At 42.5% G+C, this 21,324-nt stretch overlaps 1 protein-coding gene across 1 annotated transcript; it reads right to left on the bottom strand.

Moving 5' to 3' along the window:
* Positions 1–3,802: 3,802 nt before the first annotated feature.
* Positions 3,803–4,792, bottom strand: Ccdc54 (coiled-coil domain containing 54). Its single transcript, XM_052158023.1, has one exon. The coding sequence runs from the start codon at positions 4,790–4,792 to the stop codon at positions 3,803–3,805; it is 990 nt and encodes a 329-aa protein (XP_052013983.1).
* Between the last annotated feature and the right edge of the window lie 16,532 nt (positions 4,793–21,324).

Below are 21,324 nucleotides of genomic sequence, written 5' to 3'. Positions count from 1 at the left end.
TGGGCCTGCCCTGTCTTAACACCCTTCCATCTAGTTAAAGAGGGAAGGAGATGACTTCCCTTTACTGAATGTCTGCTAAATCAGGCGCTCACAGGCACACAGAACACATGATCTTACTCATGAATGCAGCGATCTCAAGACATGAATTGCTTTTAATTTAGAGTTGAGAAAACTGAAGAATGCCAGGCATAAGGGAAAAAAATTCAACAGTCATAAGCATCGCCACCATACACAACTGTGGGCATAGTGGCCAGGTCCAGTTATCCATTCAGCGAGAAAATGTTTTAAAGTGTTCTCTTGAAGTCTTCACTCTTTACCCTGTGTTGGCTACGTCCCCAACAAATGTGCTTGATTCACAGCAACAATGGTCTGAGATGTTTTGGTGAAAGTACAGTGGATTTCATATCTGAGTATGTATGTGTGTGTGTGTGTGTGTGTGTGTGTATGTATACTTGTCTAATATTTATATCAGTGTTTTTCATAGCTATTCAAAGAAAATATATGGTTGCTTGAATACAAAGCCCAGGAGGTCTCAGGAGATTTTGATCACGCACAGGTTCTTTATTTTAAGCTGTGACACACTCATATTTTGGAGGAATACTTGGGGCTGGGGAGATCAGCTAAGAAAACCAGGTAGGATGCACAAGAACAACCAGAAGAAGCCAAAGAGAACCTTAGGGTGAAGACATAACCTGTGGGAAGAAGTCAGGGACAGAGAGTCTGGGCCTCGAATTCATGACGGAGCATGAGGGAGAGGCAGAGTGAGAAGGGAACACACAGACAGAGACTAGGTGACTATGATCATAAGTGGACCGATAAAAACTAAACCGACTGATGAGCCAGATAGGGGAGGAGGGCGGTAGAATAGCTCAGTGGGTAAAAACCCTTGCCACCCGGCCCAAGGACCCAGAACCCAAGTGGTAGGAGTAGAGAACCGAGTCTCGAAGTCGTCCCCCGGACTCCATGCGTGGGCATGCTCTGAGGCATGTGCCACGCGTGCTCTGAGGCATGTGCCACACATGCTCTGAGGCATGTGCCACGCGTGCTCTGAGGCATGTGCCACACGTGCTCTGAGGCATGTGCCACGCGTGCTCTGAGGCATGTGCCATGCATGCTCTGTGGCATGTACACACCTATACACAAAATAAAATGATACACTAGTCATATAAGCCTATACAATTAAGGAGAGTAACTGATACAACCCTGAGGCCCAGGAAGAGGAACATGGGCAAGGTCTGACCTATGAGTGCAACTGAGAGATGTACGAATTCAGACCTGCACTACTGAGCTTCGTTATAGTCTCAGCAAGTCACATGAGATCTTGTCCAGAAAGCAAAATCTCCCTTTTCCTTAGAGGGAACTTAATTCACCAGGATGAACAGCATCGTCTCTTGAAGCCTTGAGAAATCATGTAGTCACCTTGATTCTGTTTCTTTTACTCCTCCTCTCCCTCCTCCCCTTCCTCCTCCCTCGTCCTCCCCCCTTTTCTTCCCTCCTCCCTTCCTCCCCCCCTCCTTCCCCCCTCTTCTTCCCTCTCCTCCTCTTCCTTCCTTTTTCTCATAGAAAGTCTGTTTCATCTGGGCTGTTCTGGAGTAAGCGTGTGATCCTCCGGCCTCAGCCTCCTAAGTGCTATGATTGCAGGGGGTACCACTCTGTCCAGCTTTTGTGTGAAGGAGAAATATGGGTTGAAATGAGCGTTGTGAGGAAGAGTCCCTGAAGAGACCATGAGGTCCACGAAAGGGTTGAAAGGACTCAGCAGCCTGGCTGTGCTTTTATAGACTCAGTGCTCGCGGCTCTTTCTTTCCCTCAGCCTCACTCCTGTGCTCATGTTTGTCCTTCTGTCTGTCCTCTTCTCCTCCCTACCTCACGGCAGACCCCATGAGTGCTCTTTTTTCTCTCACTCTTGGCAGCCCAGCCCATCCGCCATGCCTTAAGGGTCGTTTATCTACACGCCTTAGCCATTCTGCTTAGTGCTGTGTAGATAAAGCGCAGAGAACGTCTTTTGTTTTCTCTCTTATTCTTCACGATCTTGTTTCCGTGGGAAAAAATCCTATCAGAGTAATATGACTCCCTCTTTACAAAAAGCAGAACAAACCTAATTACAATTAAGGAGAAGCGTAAGATTTAGAGCTTAGGTTCAGAACCTACATCTTGTGATTCCTCACACATGCGTTTGTTTCCCCCAGAGCAATTTCTTGCAAAACCTCCGACTGTCTGATATATATGCAGGAAGTGGCTTGTGACGTGTGCTCTGCCTATACCGGCGGTTCTTCTCCTTGGTAGAAGCTGTTTGTGTTGCCATTTGCCCAGGCCACGGCTGCCTTCTTCAGGTCTGGGCACACAGTGTGCTGAGCTAAGACCGGGCTGCTCCCCGAACACAACTTTGCCGTTGAAAGGTACATAGAGGTTCACCGTTTAAGCAGACCCATTTCAGATGTACTCTGGGTTTTATTAAGTGTATCACACATGGGCATATTTTCAAAGCAATGTATTAAAGGCTACTGTGTACGTACATGTCTGTAAATTTGTAAAGAAGGCTCAAGATATTGGATTCATAAATGAAAATAATTGGTGTCGTATAATTAAGACCGCACTGAATTGGGTTTGCCGTGTTGCTCTGTGAAGCTTGCTTGTCCTCCCTTCTCCAAATGCTAACCAGAGCTAAGTAAAATGAGTGCATATGTGGGGCACAGTGTCAGTGTGACGGCATGGACGCCGTCGGAAAGATGATTCATTCAATGGTTAAGAAGTGAGGGAAACCTTTCTAACCCCCTGCTTTGTGTGCTGTTTAGAAAAATGACATTGCAATTACAAGTATCTGTGACATCTAAGGATGAAACTTGCTCTGGCCATCTCATTGGAATACATACCCTGCCAAGTGAAGGCTTATAGGATTACAGTGACGAGGTTCACTGACTTCACAAATACCTCTCTCCTTTTTGCCTTTTTCCTCTGTAGCAAATATGCAGGACCTTGTATTTGTTTTTCAAGAAAATATAAAAAATGTTGAACTGTATTTAGCCTTTTCCCTAATATCTAATTGACTAATACAGATGAAGCTGAAGAGGAAAGAAAAAATATCTTGTAATTCATATTTTCTTTGCAATAACTGGGGCTTTCATATATACATATATATATATACATACATATTACATTACATATACATTACATATACATATACACATACACATATACACATATATGTGTGCTTGTGTATGTGTTTGTGTGTATATAAATAAAATGATTTCATTTGATGGATATGTGTGTGTCTGAGTTTATGTGTGTACATGGAGAGACCAGAGTGGGCATCAGATCTCCTGGAATTGGAGTTACAAGTGGTTTTCCACAGACTGACATGCGTGTTGGGAACCAAACCCAGGTTTTCTCTAAGAACAACAAGTGTTCTTAATGTCTGATCCACCTTTCGGGCCCCAATATATTAAGTTTAATGGTTTTGAAAATGGATTTTTTTCTTTATGTTCTTCGAACTCTTTTGTCTCATATCACAGATTTTATCTGCCAAGGCCACTAGAACTGATGTGGAAGCTGACAAATATTCCCATTTTTGTTAGCCCTTTCATTCTAGGTTCTGGTTATTTATGAAAGCAGACACAGGATGAGTCTTCATGAACTACTTGTGACTTGGTATGATACAATCCAGTGTTGGATTGTGGGACCTTTGTGGGTAGCAGGCACACACACACAGCCAGCAAGCTAGAGTTCACAGAAAGCACAGACACACATGACTACTTGAAGCAGACGGGCTACATTTATTTTGTACCAAGCCAAGAAGGAAATAACTCTAAAGTCGAGTTATTTCCTCTTTTGAGGAACCAAAAAGGTAATAAACATAGTTGAAAAGAGAGAGACAGATTGTGGCCAACGTCTCAATGGCCCCGGTGAAGGCATAGTCTCTCTGGGGTATGATTTGTGGTTCCTCAGGAAGGACGGTTGGCCTAGACAGAAGCCACTGGAGGAATTCCTCTAACTTGGTGGCACTGAGGAAAAATCTCCAATTTCCTCCATGAACAAAAGTGAGCTTGATCCATGTACTGAAGTCAGGGTAAATATAAATATTTGACTTTACCTTCTTGCAACCCACTGGTGCATTTTGGAGGCTATTATTTTTCTTCAGAGTCATATTCTGAGGTGACATTGTTTTTTTCTTAAGCTCACCAGTGGGCTCTGGGTAACTGGGCTCTCTCTCTGGTTCTGCTGAAGAGATGACAGTGTCTGGAGAGGTGGCTGTGCCCTTCGGGGATTCATGTTGTAGGAGCTTATGGAGGAGTTGTACAAATTCTTTACCCTTTTGTCCTTCCAAGACCTCCAGACAGTGTATGCTGGAGCAAGAATTCTGGCTTTCCAGCTCCGTCACCTTCTTCTTTAAAGTGGTGATATCTTCTTTCATGGAGAGGATGTCTTTGGTGGTCGCAGTTTGTTTGTCTTCATTGATGTTTATTCTGGTTTCTAGGGCTTCCATCTGACTCTGATAATGGTTGATCTTTTCCTGAATATTTGATATTGCGCTGACAATGTCGGTCATTTGGCCGAGGAGTTCCATTTGTCCCGTTTTAATGTCTTGAAGCATTGCTGGTAGATTCATTTCTTCATTCAAACTGAGAGCATCTTGGTCACAATCGCAAGAAGCCATTGTCGGGTAGCTCGTTGAATATGAATGGCGGGTCTTACATTTCTGGTAAACATTTTTCAGAGATCGTCTGATCCTGTGGAGGTTTGCAGCCCACACCTGCCCGGCGGCAGCTCTTACTCTTTTGGTGTGAAGTCGGTACATGGTTCTCACTGAGACACAAGACCCAAAGGGCTGATACACATGACTGGAATCATGGGAAGCAGCGATTTTTGTGAGGGTATGGCTTTTCTCTTCCTATTTGCTGGCGTTCTTTTTCCTGGTCACATCATTGAATACCTTGTGGAGAATACCAAAGGCAGCAGCAGGCAGGTTAGGTGGCTCACCTCTTCCAAGCAGCCTAACTTCAGAGCTTTGCGAATGAACAGCCTGCTGCATGTGATCTTTCCTGTGGTCCTTATCTGATAGTGATGTCACAATGGCCAGTGGCCTAGATCATTTCTGTTCTCAAGGTTCACCCTCTGCCACACTTTGAGAACGATTGCCTCTGAGGGTAAAAGTGATCTTGGAAATCTAAATCTTTTAGAATACTAAATAATAATATTTCGTCCATATGATGCATTGAGGTAAAATTTTTTATTCTTTGAACATATAAGCCTGAATGCTTTAGAATCAAAATGATGTGCTACTGGATACCTATATGTCTCTCTTGAAGCAATCCTTTCTATTTAAGGGGATTAAAAGGATTAATGTCATTTCCAACCTGCTACTATGTCTTTATTTCTCCAATTTGTGCCAAATTGCAGGGTCCGTCTTGGTGTAGGTTTTGATATCAACTCTGAACTTAGCCAAAAGTGATTTATGAATTTTGGCTCAGTGACAGTACCCGGGGTTTTGCATCAGTCTGTCTCCGAATTGCTGCTTGGCTCCTCCTGAAATGGCTAGCTATCTTTCCAAACTCTTGCTGCGAAAAGAGAATGTTCTCCAGGAAACAGGCTATGCTGGGATAGGGACTGAGGCCAGAATGATTAGGGTCAGCATGGTCCTGGTTACCTTGGCCAAGGCCATTCTTTCCATCAGCTTCCACAGGAGCAGTGCTTAGACCCGGCGAAGATTTCTAGGGCCTATCCAAGCGTCTGTGACCAGAGAGCAAAACAAACAAACTATGGGCTCAGCATACTAAATGAAAGCTATAAGAGAGACACAATAAATGCTTAATTAGGTGTCCCAGAGTTATGTCATATTCATTAAATGTCAAATTTAATTTCAGTGATATTGTATACATTCGGAGGAGGTTTATAGATAATATAATTGCATATTTTAGGGATTCTCAAATTAGGGTGATTGCTTGTAGCTCCATCCAGGCTAAAAACAACCAAGTCTCACTTAACGTCTCCGAGACACAGTCTAGAGTGTTACTTGTTTCTCTCACACACAAAAATACCAGATAAAGGAGACTCGCAGTGGTATTATTTTGGCTCTGAGTTTGAGGTCAGGTCACCATGGTGAGGAAGGCATGGGCTTGGTGAGAAGCAAGAGGCAGTCAAAGTCGGTCACGTTGCATCTGCACTCACAAAACAGAGAGATACAAACACAGCACTTAGCATAACATGGTACTTAGCTTGTTTTCTGCTTTTTGTCCAAGACAGAGCTGCAGCCCAACAGATGGTCCCCACCCACATTTAAGGTAATCCTTCCCACTTTCATCATCCCAATCTAGAAACTTCCAGACATACCTGAAGGTTTGTGTTCTAGGTGATTCTACATCCTGTCAGGTTGACAAGATCAACCGTACCATGTGGTTACAAATACTACCTGTTGATATGAAGTTCAAAGTTAGGCTACTTCTCTATGGTAATACAGCTAAAAAAATAGGCAGTCAAAGACTTCACATCTTTGTATCCTGGTTCTAGAGGTTATGCGTTTGATCTGTATTGCCACACATAACAAAAATGTACACATTTGTCATAACTCAGGAGAAAATAGACATTTCTTTTTTAATTACACTATAATCAAAACCACTTTTTATTAAAACGTACTTAGCATATGAGAATACAAAAGCTTTACCCAGATACTTTATTTAGCAAAGATGTTTGAAGCAGAATTTTGAAGTCTTTAGAAGCTGGAGTATTTCTAACTCCTAACTTAAAATGAGCTACGTTAATGGTGCAACCTTAGGAAGGTATCCAGTTTTTAATGACAATAAAACATTTGTGGATTCTGATTACTTATTGAGATATTAATCTAGCCAGTTTCGTACAAACATGTCTAGCTGTGGTTGACACATACTGGTGTTACTGAAGGAAGCAAGATTTGGGGCTTGTTAGGCACTGAATGACATCCTGGAAGTTCGTCTCTGCCGATTTGGTGTCAAGTCAGTGGGAAACGGGAAGCCAGCTGACTTCCTTTCTTAGAGCTCATGCCAGGCATACCCGGGCAGTTCAGAATGAACCAGCATGAGGTTAGTAGGAGGTTTTCTGAGGAAAAGTGCCCAGGAAGAGGCCGGCTTTCCTGGTGATGGCGTGGTTTTCCCAGGAATGGTGTTTGGAGCCAGAACAGTTGGAATCCGAGGCTGTCCCATTGCTCACCATTCTCATAGGCACATGACGGCCATCCTCCTAAGTGTGTAAAGGTGATGATAACCATCTATTTTATAGATTTGGAAATCCAAGTGCTCAATGGAAGGGTGACCTTTTCCCTTTCCCTCTTTGACATTTCACATTTCTTCCTCCAAATGGAAGGAGAAAATGGTCAAGAGTTTGAAGCTTTGGCTGAGGTAACTCCCTTAGTTTTGTCTTTCATTCTCTCATTCAATATGACCAAGACAGAGAGTAAGTGCCCTCACTCCACGTGGCAAGTGGGTGGAATGCTTTTGTATAAGAAGGACCTCAGCAGGCAGACAAACTAGCATCTTGCTTCCTCATACACAGCACTACTCACGAAACATGGACAGGCAGATGGCATGAGATAACCTCTAGAGAGGAGTTTCTAATAACAAATAATATTTATTCCCTGTATTTGCATATAATGGTTATAACTTTATTATGACAAAGTCAAGACTGTCTGTATAAAATATATTCACTCCAACTAACCTTTTTCATATGTGCACATGTAAGAGGGAATGGGGTAGTTAAAGGCTTTTATTAGCAACTGGGCATTACTGGGAGAGTTCATGGTACATCTATAGTAATCTCATACTCACATGGTCATAGTGGTTACAAGTAGAAAAATGTATTTGGTTTTTCCTTTTGCCTATGAAATTATGTGGCCAGCTTTACAAGAACTCACTCCTTCCATCAGGAAGTTCAAATCATCAGAGTAGCTAAACCCTAGAGAATTTGAATATTAATCAAGGAGCTTAAATATGGTGTTTACTCAAACCAAGTATTGATGAATGGTCTGAAGGTGAAATCATCTTCTACTGTTTTTTTTTTTTTTCATTTTAGCTTTGAAAATATATAGAGACGGGGGGTGGGGGGGTGGATGGAAATCAGGTGTACGGTACTGACTAAAGATAGGGAAGGAGGGGCAAGCGGAGATGTAACATTTGTAAAGCAGCAGATTACTGCACAGTCCATAGAGGGAAGTGCTGGACACAGGTAAAGCAGCCTGGGCAGAGTGACACTCGGGGAAACTAATGTCCCTGACAGTCCTATCAAATGTACGACTCTAGAGGCTGAAATAGTATGGCGAACACATTTAGTGAAGAGTGAGAGAGTAACTGCCCTTCAGGTGGTATTTAAGAATGGGAGTTGTTGCCCAGTGGTAATGCACACTCGCTTAGCACACACTGTGCCACCAGAACAGTCTCAGCTATGGATGCATGTATGGACACACACACACACACACACACACACACACACACGCACAATTAGTAATGCTAGTTTACTTCCTCACTGCTACTAAAATTGTGTGGACTGTTTCTGGAATGCTCTACCATTTATTACCCTGGCAGACTTGTGCGCATTCTTTATGAGCCGTGTATCCCTCCATGAGATGCTTTCCTCTCCTTCCCGGTCAGATCCTCCCTTTGTCGGTCTAGTGCTTCTAACTGGCTGAGTGTCTGCCTGTCACTGATTCACGTGTCATCGTTGGGCAGTCCCATCAGCAATTCATCATTGCACTCCCTAATACTCATGTTCAACTCAACCATGCCTTGTTATCACAAACCCCAAGATTCAGTCTCTGCTTATAGTGATTTGGATAGGAAATGCTGTCCCTAAGGCTTCATTGTCACGAGACAGAATTATAGAACATGATAGGATTATAAAGACTCTGACTTAATCAATGGATTAAACCATGGATAGTTGATGGTGTCATTATCTTACATTATTCCTTTTCAGGTGTATGTGCTTTCAGGGTTCCTGGTCCCATGTGCATATGATAGCCAGGGGAGGGTATTAGCTCTGCTGGGACTGGACTTACAGAAGGCGGTGAGACACCATGTGGCTGCTGGGAACTCAATCTGGAGCTATGTAAGGGCAGCCTGTACTCCCAGCTGCTGGGCCATCTCCATGGGCTCTGTCAATAGATTTATAATCAAATGGATTATTAGGAGGTGGTGGGAACTGGAAGGAAACTCCAGGCAGACTGGAGGCATAAGCTGATTGGAGGTCTCTTCATTTGTTTCTCTTTCAGCTTTTTCAAGGCATGACGTGAGCAGTCACTCCCACTCCAAGCCACTCCCACTCCAAGCCACTCCCACTCCAAGCCACTCCCACTCCAAGCCACTCCCACTCCCACAGTCATGCTGTTCTGCTTGATCACAGGTTCAAGTCCATGGATCCAGCCAACCTTTCGTGTTGAAATCTCTGAGACCGTTGAGTCCAGATAAGTCCTTTCTCCCTTAAATTGTATATGCCAGGCATTTAGTCACAGTGATGCAAAGTTGTTTATGCAGTACTTAAAAGTCCTTATCCAATGAATCAATGAATGAATGAATTAGTGAATGAATGCCTGTGGATGATTGTCAAGGAATCCACTGAGTTTCTCTGAGGCCAGTTTCTATGGTCTGCAGGACACACATTGCTGACCCTGTAAAAGGAAGAACTTTTCGCCATTCCTCCAATGTCACTTACTGATTTCAGCACAGGGACTCATTAATTGCTTCCCCAAAGGCCAGAAGCAGTTAAGTGGCAGAAGGGGAGACTGGAGACGAGGGAGATAATGGTAATTACGTGTCTGGAAACAGATATGGCGTAGGTAAAAGGCAGAGCCAGTAATGATAGTAACAGCTCTGAGGTTAATGACACGGACTCTGGAGGTGGCTAAGGTATGTAGGTAGACTTCCCCTGTGCAGCACATTAAGGCCTCCAGAGAAACAAAGGCAATCAGTGTGTTTCCCCTGCCCCTGGGGGGGTTACCAAGGAACTTGTTTGCCCTCTGTTGAGGAACTCAAGTACTTATCTCTTTATATGTCATCTTGTATTATGAACTCCAAATTTAAAAGGAGCTCTCCGTACCTTATCTGAACACTCTGCTCACCGTTCAGCTCTAGAACTCCGGGGCACGTGAGTATTTTATGTCATCTCTCTCTCTCTCCAGCCGCCTTTCTCCCGTTCTTCTGTTATGCTTGGTTTTCCCTGGTAATATATTACATGAGGTTGCCTGGTTTTTTTTTAATGCTCAACTTCATCTCTTGGTTTCCCTTTTTCAAATATTACCTTTACACCTCTGCTTGCTTTATCTGATGATTGACACTCCTCTTGCAGTGCCTTCTAGGTCCTGATGTGCAGGATTGATGGAGTCATAAAAATAAATGGCTGGAAAGGGGGCGAGAAAGCGAAAGAGCTGTGTTTTGCTTAATCACTCACCTCTCCCACAGTGGAGCCGGCGAGGAAGCACGGTGCACCCATCTAGACAAACATTTGGTTTCCCCGGTTTTCAATCATTTAGCAGGCTTTTTTTTTTTTTTTGAGGAAACATTATTTGATGAATACAGCACAGTGTCACCTTTCTGACTCATTTCTTGATTGCACTGTATAAAAAGGATGACAGCCGCAGAACAAGTAGTAATCACATAGGAGACCGTGAGCAAATCCAGAAATCATAAAGTAGACCTGGCATCGTGCTGTTTCAGTAGCTTTCTGCTATAGTCCGATGTTAGAACAATTTCCCTTCTTTGTTTAAAGCCACCTGCATTCTTTGGTTCTTAGTTACAACTAGTGTGGACCTCATTGTATGAGCATGTTAATATGATCTCTTTTCTTAATCTTTTAGAGAAACTGATGGGTTTTCAGGTATCACGTTTGATAGCATGTCAGACTACAAAATCTAGGGAGCTAGCTCCTTTCATATCTTCAAATTTGAAAGATCATTATGTAAAACATTGTGGTGGTTTTTTTTTTTCTTGGTAGTTCCCACTCTGAAAAAAATACCTATTATTATGGCATTTTATTTCCAAGGGAACTGGTACCAGTGTCTCTGTGAAGTAAACAAGTGTTTATCACCAGACCCTCGTTTTTTATTCTTCTAGGCATAATACCCTCTCTGTCCTGGCTATACTATTTTCCATTCTATTTCATCCCTTCCATGAGAGGCACTAATGCACAGGCAGATATTGATGAGGCGCATAAGGACTCACTTTAAAACGTCTAATACATCTAATTTTTAAATTCATACCTTGCCTCTTACCTAAGAACCAGGAACTAGCATCTTGTTGTTTCTGTAGTGTTTTTCTTCAATAGCTTGATATTAAAATAATTTCCTTTCTTTGTTTAAAGCTACCCGAATTCTTGCTCCTGTGTGGGTTTAGACTGCAAAGAGCTATTTAACTTTCTAGATGTATTCTTTCTCCTCACTCTGATTACATACAAAATAAGCAGCACCCAAAGGCAGTAATAAAATACAGCTTCTTTCCCTCCCCATCTCCCTTAATTTTCAACCCAGGATTTTGCAACTGAGATCCAAGAGAGGAAGTATTTATTCACTGTTTTAAGTATTTATTAAAATCTCCCTCCTTGAAAGCGTATACTGCCACTACAGATATTTCTAGTATGCCAAAAGCCAACTAGAATACAATGAAAAGGATTTGCAGATACCTAATTATAAGATTGAGAATTTTTTTTAGGAGGGGGTCCATTTCTTCCTAGAAATTTGAATTGTGTACAGATGGTTTTGAAGTATTTTCAGTATCAAAGGATAGAAATGTAGATTAACAAGGCTGTTCTATTAAGTAATAATTTCAATAATTTGGGCATTGACAGTCATAGGTCTACACTATAACTGGCATAACAATCACAACTCATTCTAGTGAAGTTTCTAGGCGTCTCCTTCATGATATGTTGTGAAATCACTGCAAGCTGAAACTGTTGGTTATTTTATATCTTAAAATGAATAAGCTGTCTTTGGACTTCATGTTTTGCCTAGTTAGGACTTCCATTGTTGTGAAGAGACATCATAACCAAGGAAACTCTTATAAAGGCTAACATTTTATGGGGGCTCGCTTACAGTCACAGAGGGTCAGTCCAATATCATCATGGCAGAAAATATGGTTCTGGGGGAGTCAAGAGTTCTCTGTCTTGCTCTGAAGGCAGCCAGGAAGAGATAAGATTTGTTTCACACTGGGGAGAGCTTAAGCATGTAAGACCCAATCTCACCTCCACAATGATGAGCTTCCTCTAACAAGGCCACTCCTCCTCCAATAAGACCACATCTCCTGATAGTGCCACTTTCTTTCTTTCTTTTTTTGAAAAGCATGTTCTTTTATTGAAAAAAGAAGTAAAAACTTTTTATGATAAAATTAAAGATTTACATGGAAAATATTTCTGATAAAATAGAAGAGATATATAGAAAAACATGTTAAAATTGACAATTTTCATAGAAAAGTAAAGAGTAAAAGTGGTAGACAGAAAAACATTGCTGAATTAATTGAAAAAAGAAATAGAAACATTTTACAATAGAACTGAAGATTTACATGGAAAATATTTCTGATAAAATTGTAGAAACATGTAGAGAAACATGTTAAAATTGAAGATTATCATGGAAAATTTTATATAGATATAATAATGGTAGGCATAAAAGTATTCCTAAGTTGATTGAAAGTGGAATTATAAACATTTTCTGATAAAGTTGAAGATTTACATGTAAAATATTTCTGATAAAATTGAAGAAATATATAGAAAAACATGTTAAAATTGAAGATCATCATGAAAAATTATACTGATAGAATGGTAGGCATAATAATAATTTAAGTTGATTGAAGGTGGAATTATAAACATTTTTAGGTAAAATGGAAGATTTACATGGAAAATATTTTTGATAAAATTCAAGAAATATATAGAAAAACACATTAAAATTGACTATTTCATGGAAAATTATACAGATAAAATGGTAGACATAAAAAAACCTTTCTAAATTAATTGAAGGTGGAATTAAAAACATTTTGTGATAAAATCAGACATTTACATGGAAAACATTTCTGATAAAATAGAAGAAATATATAGAAAATGTGTTAAATTGAAGATTATCATGAAAAATAATGATCACAGAGACATAGAAAACATTACTAAATTAATTGAAAGAGGAACTACAAACATTTTCTGATAAAGTTGAAGATTTACATGAAAAATATTTGTTAGTCTATGTCTTTTTTATTGGGGAATTGAGTCCATTGATGTTAAGAGATATTAAGGAATAGTGATTGTTGCTTCCTGTTATTTTTGATGTTATTTTTATGTTTGTGTGGATATCTTCTCTTGGGTTTGTTGGAAGAAGATTACTTTCTTGCTTTTCCTAGGGTGTAGTTTCCCTCCTTGTATTGGTGTTTTCCATCTGCTATCCTTTGTAGGGCTGGATTTGTGGAAAGATATTGTATAAATTTGGTTTTGTCATGGAATCTTTTAGTTTCTCCATCTGGTGATTGAGAGTTTTGCTGGGTATAGTAGTCTGGGCTAGTATTTGTGTTCTCTTAGGGTCTGTATGAGATCTGCCCAGGTCCAAACCCAAGGATTATAGGTATAGAAGAGAGTGAAGATTTCCAACTTAAAGGGCCAGTAAATATCTTCAGCAAAATTATAGAAGAAAACTTCCCTAACCTAAAGAAAGAGATGCCCATTAACATACAAGAAGCCTACAGAACTCCAAACATACTGGACCAGACCAGAAGGTCCTCCTGGCACATAATAATCAAAACACCAAATGCACTAAACAAAGGAAGACTATTAAAAGCAGTAAGGGAAAAAGGGCAAGTAACTTATAAAGGCAGACCTATCAGAATTGCGCCAGACTTCTCACCAGATAGTGCCACTTTTTATGGACCATGAAGTCAAACACATGAGTCTATGGGGGCCAAACTCATTCAAACCACTAACAGCCAGTTTGATAGCAATTTTTAATAAAAGCATACTGTTGGGGAGATGGCTGAGTAGGTACGAGTACTTGTTATTCAAACATAAAGACCTGAATTCAGCATATACTCAAAAAGTGTGGCATGACCACCCATGGTGTTTGCTTTAGAGCTGAACATGGTGCCAGAGTACAGGATTCAAGACAGGAGGATGATTGCAGCTCACTGGCTTCCCACGTGGCCAAAGAAGTATTGACCTATAGACTCACTGAGTCTCTCTGCCATGGGCACAAAACTGAGTGTGCTAGAGGAGCACACGTACATGTGCAAATTCATGCATGCTACCCACTCCCGAACATATTCACCCACCCCCAAACCCAAAACACTGATATGTCTGGAAATTCCATTCTTTGTTATAAGCTGGATTAGAAATGAAATGGCTGTGCATGCTTGTTGTAATTATTGTGAAAGTGATGTCACTGACCACTTACAACCTGGAAATAGAGAGGATCTTGTACCTGGACAGTACCATAGAAACTTTACATGCTTTCTTTATATGCTTTGCCAGAGCAAAACATATGTACAGATTAACGAGTGATTTCAGAGTAGTTTCCAGACCTATCTCCTAAATGACTCAGAGAACCACAGTCTATTCCCAGGTTAAAAATCCAGCCATCAGAGAAGGGCAGGCAGAGATCTGTTGGGATCCACAGCTCATTTATGAGTGTTTGCTCTGAATGAATCTAGCCCCTTTAAATGTTTTAGTTCAAGTACGTAGAATGTGTGGAGTGCTGACAGTGAAGATAGTTAATTTTGAGATGCCAGGTAGGGACAGCCCTATGAAAACCAGTGGCTCAGGAATGGTGACAGTGGGGAGAATCATTCCCACTGTGGCTACAGTTTGGACAGTTGCTATGACAACTGAGGCTTCTATGTAGGGGGGGACTATGATGCCAGAGCTCTGGTTGGTGTGCTCTTCACTCTGCCATGCAAGCTACAAACCTTTAGTCTGTCAGTACATATTTATACAGTGTATCATGCCTCATTTCTAGCAAAAACCCGAGGCAAGAGAATTGGCAAAACCCCAGGAGTTCCTTGCAAGCCTCTGATGGAGAGCAACTGGAAGACTGCAGGAGGGTGATAAAGGCGTCTTTGGTGTCATTTGGGAATATGTTGTTTCCATAATGGCCATGTAGGAGTCAGTCATTGCTGGAAAATTACATATCCTGATTTCATTGCTAAGTAGCTAATAATTGAGTGTGCTGGTTAGTGTAGGTATGGCCCCATAGATTCATAGAGTGTTTGAATGCTTAGCCCATAGGGAGTGGCACTATTAGGAGGTGTGGCCTTCTTGGACTAGGTGTGGCCTTCTTGGTGGAAGTATGGAGGTGGGCTGTGAGGACTCATACAAACTCAAGCTACAGCCAGTGGGGAATAGTCTCCTTCTGGCTGCTTGCAAGAGTCTCCTTCTACTGCCTTCAGATATAGTTGTAGAACTCTCGACATCTCCAGCACTAAGTCTGCCTGAAAGATGCCATGTTTCCCACCATGGTGGCAGTGGGTTAAACCTCTAAAACTGTAAGACAGCTCCAATTAAATGTTTGCCTTCATAAGGGTTGCCTTGGTCACAGTGTCTCTTCACAGCAATAAAACACAAACTAAGACACTGAGAAACAAAATAACTTTTAGGAGCAATGTTTTATCATGAAATACGGATCCTCTGCAGGGAGAGAACTTAGCAGCAGTGATTTCAAATCTCTCACGTTAACCCTTAGACCTGAATCTTCCCCAGCCTCAGGGAGCTGACATTTCCACCAAGGCTCCTCCTGCTTACAGGCTTTGCTCTAGCCCTGAACCTAATTTCCTAGCTCGAGGAGTGTAGGTGAGGCTTTGTGGAATAAGGAGCTAAGTTGTTTTTAATTTTGCCTTTTCTTCTGTGCTCTTCCAGGCCCACTGTTATTATTGGGCACAGCGTCCGTTACCTTCCCTCTTCCTTCTTGGGGTCTGCTCCTTATTACCTTCCCAACTGACCTCTCCACAAGCTGAGTCACCTCCGTGGGAGAGTGAGTCAGTCGTGGCTTGTCTTCCTTCTGAGGTGTCAGTAGAACCATTGGCTGGTAACATAGTTAATTCTGATTCACTGTTGAGAGTTGTCGTTTGTCCCTGCACATTATTTATATCCATACATTTGCTTATTTTACACACATTATATGAGTGGCCGGGAGAGGTTTCCTTTTTTTAAAAACCTGAGTTTTACCCACAGTAGGGCTATGTTTTTTCATTGCTTATTTCCTAGTGATTGCAGGGAATAAGATGACTGGGTCGTGAAGTGTCTGAGACTAAATGCAGACAGAGGAGGGGGGAGAAGGAGGGGGAGGGGGAGAGGGAGAGGGAGAGAGAGAGAAGGAGAGGGGGAAGGAGAAGAAGAGAGGGAGAGGGGTAGAGGGAGAGGGAGAGAGGGAGAGGGGAGACTGGTAGAGGGGGGAGGGAGAGGGGAAGAGAGAAAGGGAGAAGGAGAGGGGAAGAGGGAAAGGGGGAGAATGGGAGAGGGGGAGAGGGGGAGGGAGAGTGGGAGAGGGGGGAGGGGTGAAGAGAGAAGGGGAGAAGGATAGGGGAAGAGGGAGAGTGGGAGAGGTAGAGGGAGAGGGGAAGGGGGAAAGGGGAAGAGGGAGAGGGGGAAGAGGAGAGGGGAAGGAGAGAGTGGGAAAGGGGGAGAAGGAGAGGAGGAGAGGGAAAGGGGAAGAGGGAGAGGGGGAGGGGGGAGAGTGGGAAAGGGGGATAGGGAGAGGGGGAGGGGGTAAGAGGGAGAGGGGGAAGAGGAGAGGGGGAGTGGGAGAATGGGAGAGAGGGAGAGGGGGAGACTGGGAGAGTGGGAGAGGGAGAGGGGAAGAAGGAGGGGGAAAGGGATAGGGGAAGAGGGAGGGGAGAATGCAAGAGTGGGAGAGGGGGAGGGAGAGAGGGAAATGGATAGGGGGAGACAGAAAAGGATGGGGGAGAGGGAGAGTGGGGGAGGGGAGATGGAGGAGAGTGTTTCAGAAAGAGATAATGGCATGGTAATAAACTTTCTAGATTCTGTGTTTCCAAAATGCAGGTCTAGAATCAACATCAGTAATTTCTATCTTCCCTGAGGATGCTCATCCTTCCTTCATTGTGGTGTTGGGACTGGGATCTGGGCTTCTATACCTCTTAATTTTTCCCTGCCCTGGCATCCTCCTGCCTGCCTGTGCACACTTTCTTCCAGGAATAGGATGATTTCTGTGCCTTCAGGAGGATGTGGGACAGGGTTGAAGTTTGGGGGTTCAATTTTGAGATAGGGTATTATTAGAAAGACTGTGGTTGCCACATAGGCTGTCGGGCACCTCCATCCTATGACTGACATTTTGATCTCTCATCTGCTTTGTCCCCCCCCCCCCCCCCCCCCGTTATTTCAGTGATAGAAAATAGAATGAAAAGTGGCAAAAGGTATCTCATAGCCCAACAACACAGGCTTGGTTGGCAGTCTCTATAAGCTTGGGTAGTATTCCTTAGCTTTGGAGTTTGGAGAAAACCCAAGTAAAGCGTAGTTAGAGTGAATTATGCTTAGAGAAGTCTAATGTTATAGCAGCCATGAAAGCCTATTAAGAGAAAACAATTTTATTGCTTTTGGGTCAAGAGGATGGAGTCTTTGGCCTGAGCGGAACCCTAACATTCCAGTTAGACTGGGTTAATATTCTGGCTAAGGGACCTCTCCTAGCAAGGAGGAATAATTATCCCTTGGATGAGACAAAGTCCTTTTCCTTCCCAGAATTCCTGGTTTTAGTATAATCCCTCACCCAGGTGTAGCCCGGCACCTTTGTATGCCTGCCTGCCTCTCTGAATTACTGAGCACAGCGAGCCCTCCCCGTTTCTCTGTTCTCGCTCCCTTTCCCACACTTCTTCTTTCTCTAAAGTTTTCCCACATGTGGTTGCTTGTCTGCCATGCTGCTGACCCCTATGTCAGTTTATCTCAAATGGTGGCATGGCTTTTCTCTTATCTGTTTTACCCCTGTGAGCAGCTTCCAAGATTTACGACTTGTCCCTGGGGTTTACTAAACAGTAATAAAAATTGTCCTCAAGCTACCGTTTGAATTTGTTTTTTAATTCTTTTAATAAGGAGACAAAGAACCTGAAGAAGGCTCTACTCTCAACGCGTTGATAACTCTAGCAAGATTTCCTAGAATTACCAGTAAAATTCTACATGTTTGAATTTTTGTTTTTAGATACAGCGTTCATAATTCGGATTTATCTTGCTTCTTATTTCTTCCATAAATGCAAAACAATTATATGTACCTGCTTTTTAAGAGCACAGTGAATCATAATCTGAAATTTACGGGTCCTTGTTTCATAAAAATCTCTATGTCTTGTTGCTTTATGTAAGAATGATACCATTTTACAAAACTATCTACAGGGATTGAATTATACAAGAAAATAATATCTGAGAAATACTTCAATACTTGATGTACCACCGGCATTTGATAAATGTTTAGTTAATGCCTGCAGTGTGCTGCAGACTGTACATTGGAGAGCATTCTTTGTATTCCAGTAAATTTAGTAACCCAGCATTTTCCCATGCGAGATAGAACATTTGAAAGTGTGAGAGATAGGACCCAGTCTGCTCCTGATGACCTCACTTTTTCCCTCTTCCTTGCATCTTCCCGTAAATTTCTTTTTAATTTCCCTGTAGTCAGTGATGTTGATCCTGCAAGGCCTCATTCTGATGTTTCAGTGTGATGGGGTTTCTTTTAACACTGTTGATAACGCTTTAAGAAGGGAGAGCCAGAAGCCAGCAGCCAGCTGGGCCTCTTGGTGCCCCCCCCCCCCATCCTGTGAAACTATCTGACCCTATTCACAAAGGGAGCACGTTGGGTGGGGCCTTGGAAGCTGGATCGTGCTGCCCGACCAGCCTAAATGGATTCTGGGGGAGGAAAGGGGAGAGGTAGACATGCCTGAAGACCATCCTAAAAATTTCTTCTTTGCCTATGCTGAAAGCAAAACAAACATCCGATAACTTTCTTTAATCCCTTCAGTATTTCCATGGACTTGCCAATTCTTTGCAAGTGAGTAGCATGAGCCATGGATTTGGAGGACAGAGGGACAGAGGATGGATGTTAGAGTTGATGGTCTGATTTCATAGCAACTCCAAGGTAATTAATTCTATCCACAAACTTTGGAAGAAACCAAGCTGTTGTGTGAACTCATTTATGCTGATTCTCTTTTTCTAACAGTCTAAAATCCTTCCGAGGACCCAGTGGGGACAATGATCTGTTACAGGGGGTGGGGGGAGGTGGGGGGTCAAGGTTCCTGGACAACTCATCTTCTCTTTGCTCCCATCTCCACCCCTCCTTCCTTTATTTTCTGCTGCATGACTTATGGCATGCATGGGAGGTGGTCCCTCCCGAGGCAATGTTGGGAGGTTGTGTCTACTCTAGTATAGATGTGATGCTCTGGAGTCTGACAGGCTGAAATGGTGTGGGGAACTCAGGCCTGATGAACAGAAAGCTCTGGTTCAGCTCCATTATTAACTCTGGGAGGAATAAATACCCCCGAAAGATGGGAAGTAGAGGAACTGTCTGTGCAGAGGAGTGTACAGATGTCAGGAAGTCTCAGACTTCAGAGCAAAGGTGGCCCTTGATGTCTAGTCTTACTCAACGAATAGTCATGCCATCTTGTTGTTGGATTTCATGAGCATCTTCAGAAATGAGAGCCCTTGAGTTAGTGATATCTTATTTCCAATTCCAGCAGTAGAGAAGGAAGGCCCCATTTTCCAAAGGTAAATGCAAGTTCCAGAATTCTAAAACTGAAAATCCCATTTATTAAATGTCAAAATTCTGTTGTCACCCCTTTTGTCATGCAAGACCATTTTATATGCTTATTAAGCTTGAAGATTTTTTAAAAGCATACTTCATTGTTATCTAGTATTTGGCTATTAACAGTTTACATTAAATATTGATTATTTAATTGTGAAGTATCACATGACATGCAGAATCATCCAGGAGTTAGAGCCTGATCATTTATTAAGGTACAGAATTTTTTATAGGATGGGAACACAGCAAGGGGGAATCAGAGTGGCTGTTGCGTATTTTGACACAAGGGGTTAAACAAGGAAGTTAATGTTGGTGGCTCAGCCTTAACTGGGTCACCTGGTTTCAGAGTCCTTGAGTCAGCTTTCGCTGTCAGGCCCCCTCCTGGACTTTGACCTGGAATCTAGAATGATAAGAGAACAAAGGAGCAGGCAAGCCACAGTAGTCAATCAAGTCAAGATGGGCTGCCCATTTACGACCTGTGAGCCTTAGTTTAGATAACGGGATAGCAGCATCTTCCCTCTTTACATCCTTTATTGGTTAACAGACAAACCTGAAACATCTAAGGAAGCAGGACAGGAGCTTAGTTCCCGGTCCTGGGAACATGAACTCAGTTTTGATCCTGCCAGCCGGGTGGGATTTGTTCCTGAGATGGCTGAACTCGGAAAACGGTTTCCTAACAGCCTTGGACCCATAAGATAATTAAAGGCACTCTCCTTAATAATGCTAAACTTAAGAGTGTGAGGGCTAGGGCTGCTCTAGCTCAACCGGTAGAGTGCGTGTCTAGCATGCACAAACTTCAGCCTCAGTCTCCCGAACTGCAGAAACTCGGTGCAGGGCTGCAGTTGTAACCCTAGTGCTCTGCAGTCAGAGGGAGGAGGATCAGAAGTTCAAGCTCATCTTTAACTATGTATTAAGTTCAAGGCTAACCTGGGCTACATGAGACACTATTCTAAACAAATAGGCAGGCAAGCAAATGTACAGACATACAAACAAGCAAACAACAATAAAATCCCAACATAATTGTAGTGAGTGGCTTCTTAGATGTACATTAATAAGCAAGATATATGACCTTGAAACTTGTTTGCCAGCCAAGGAGACCGCTCAGGGGTTAAGAGCCCTTGCCTTTGGAATACCCCAAACATAATCCACACATCAAATGAGATACAAGAAGAAAGCAGGAGTGGTCCCTGGTTCTGGAAAGACTCAGTGAAACAGTATTTGGCAAAACCAGAACGGGGAACTGGGAAGGGGTAGGAGGGAGGACAGGGGAAGAGAAGGGGGCTTATGGGACTTTCGAGGAGTGGGGGGGGGCTAGAAAAGGGGAAATCATTTGAAATGTAAATAAATTATATCTAATAAAAAAAATAACAATAAAAAAAAAAGAGCCCTTGCCTTGAAAGCCTGCCGTCTTTTGAATGGGATCATTAAATTTGATCTTGATTTTTGATTCTTGAGTTTGATGCCTATAACCTATGGTGAGGGATAAACCAGAACTCAAAGGTTGCCCCATTGACCTCTCCGTGGCATGCCCCAGCTCAGTAGAAATAGTATAAGACATAGAATAACAGACACATCTGTGACCCAGCATGGAAGTGGAAGTCAGAAATTGACTTTCAGGACTCAGCTCA

This window comes from Apodemus sylvaticus, chromosome 15 (assembly GCF_947179515.1).
Source record: "Apodemus sylvaticus chromosome 15, mApoSyl1.1, whole genome shotgun sequence".
Lineage (NCBI taxonomy): Eukaryota > Metazoa > Chordata > Mammalia > Rodentia > Muridae > Apodemus > Apodemus sylvaticus.
The sequence above is the reverse complement of the archived record's forward strand: the minus strand, read 5'-3'. Positions and strand labels throughout refer to the sequence as shown.

Coding starts and splice junctions, on each gene's coding strand:
- Ccdc54 (XM_052158023.1), bottom strand. CDS start 4,792: ATGTACCGACTTCACACCAAAAGAGTAAGAGCTGCCGCCGGGCAGGTG.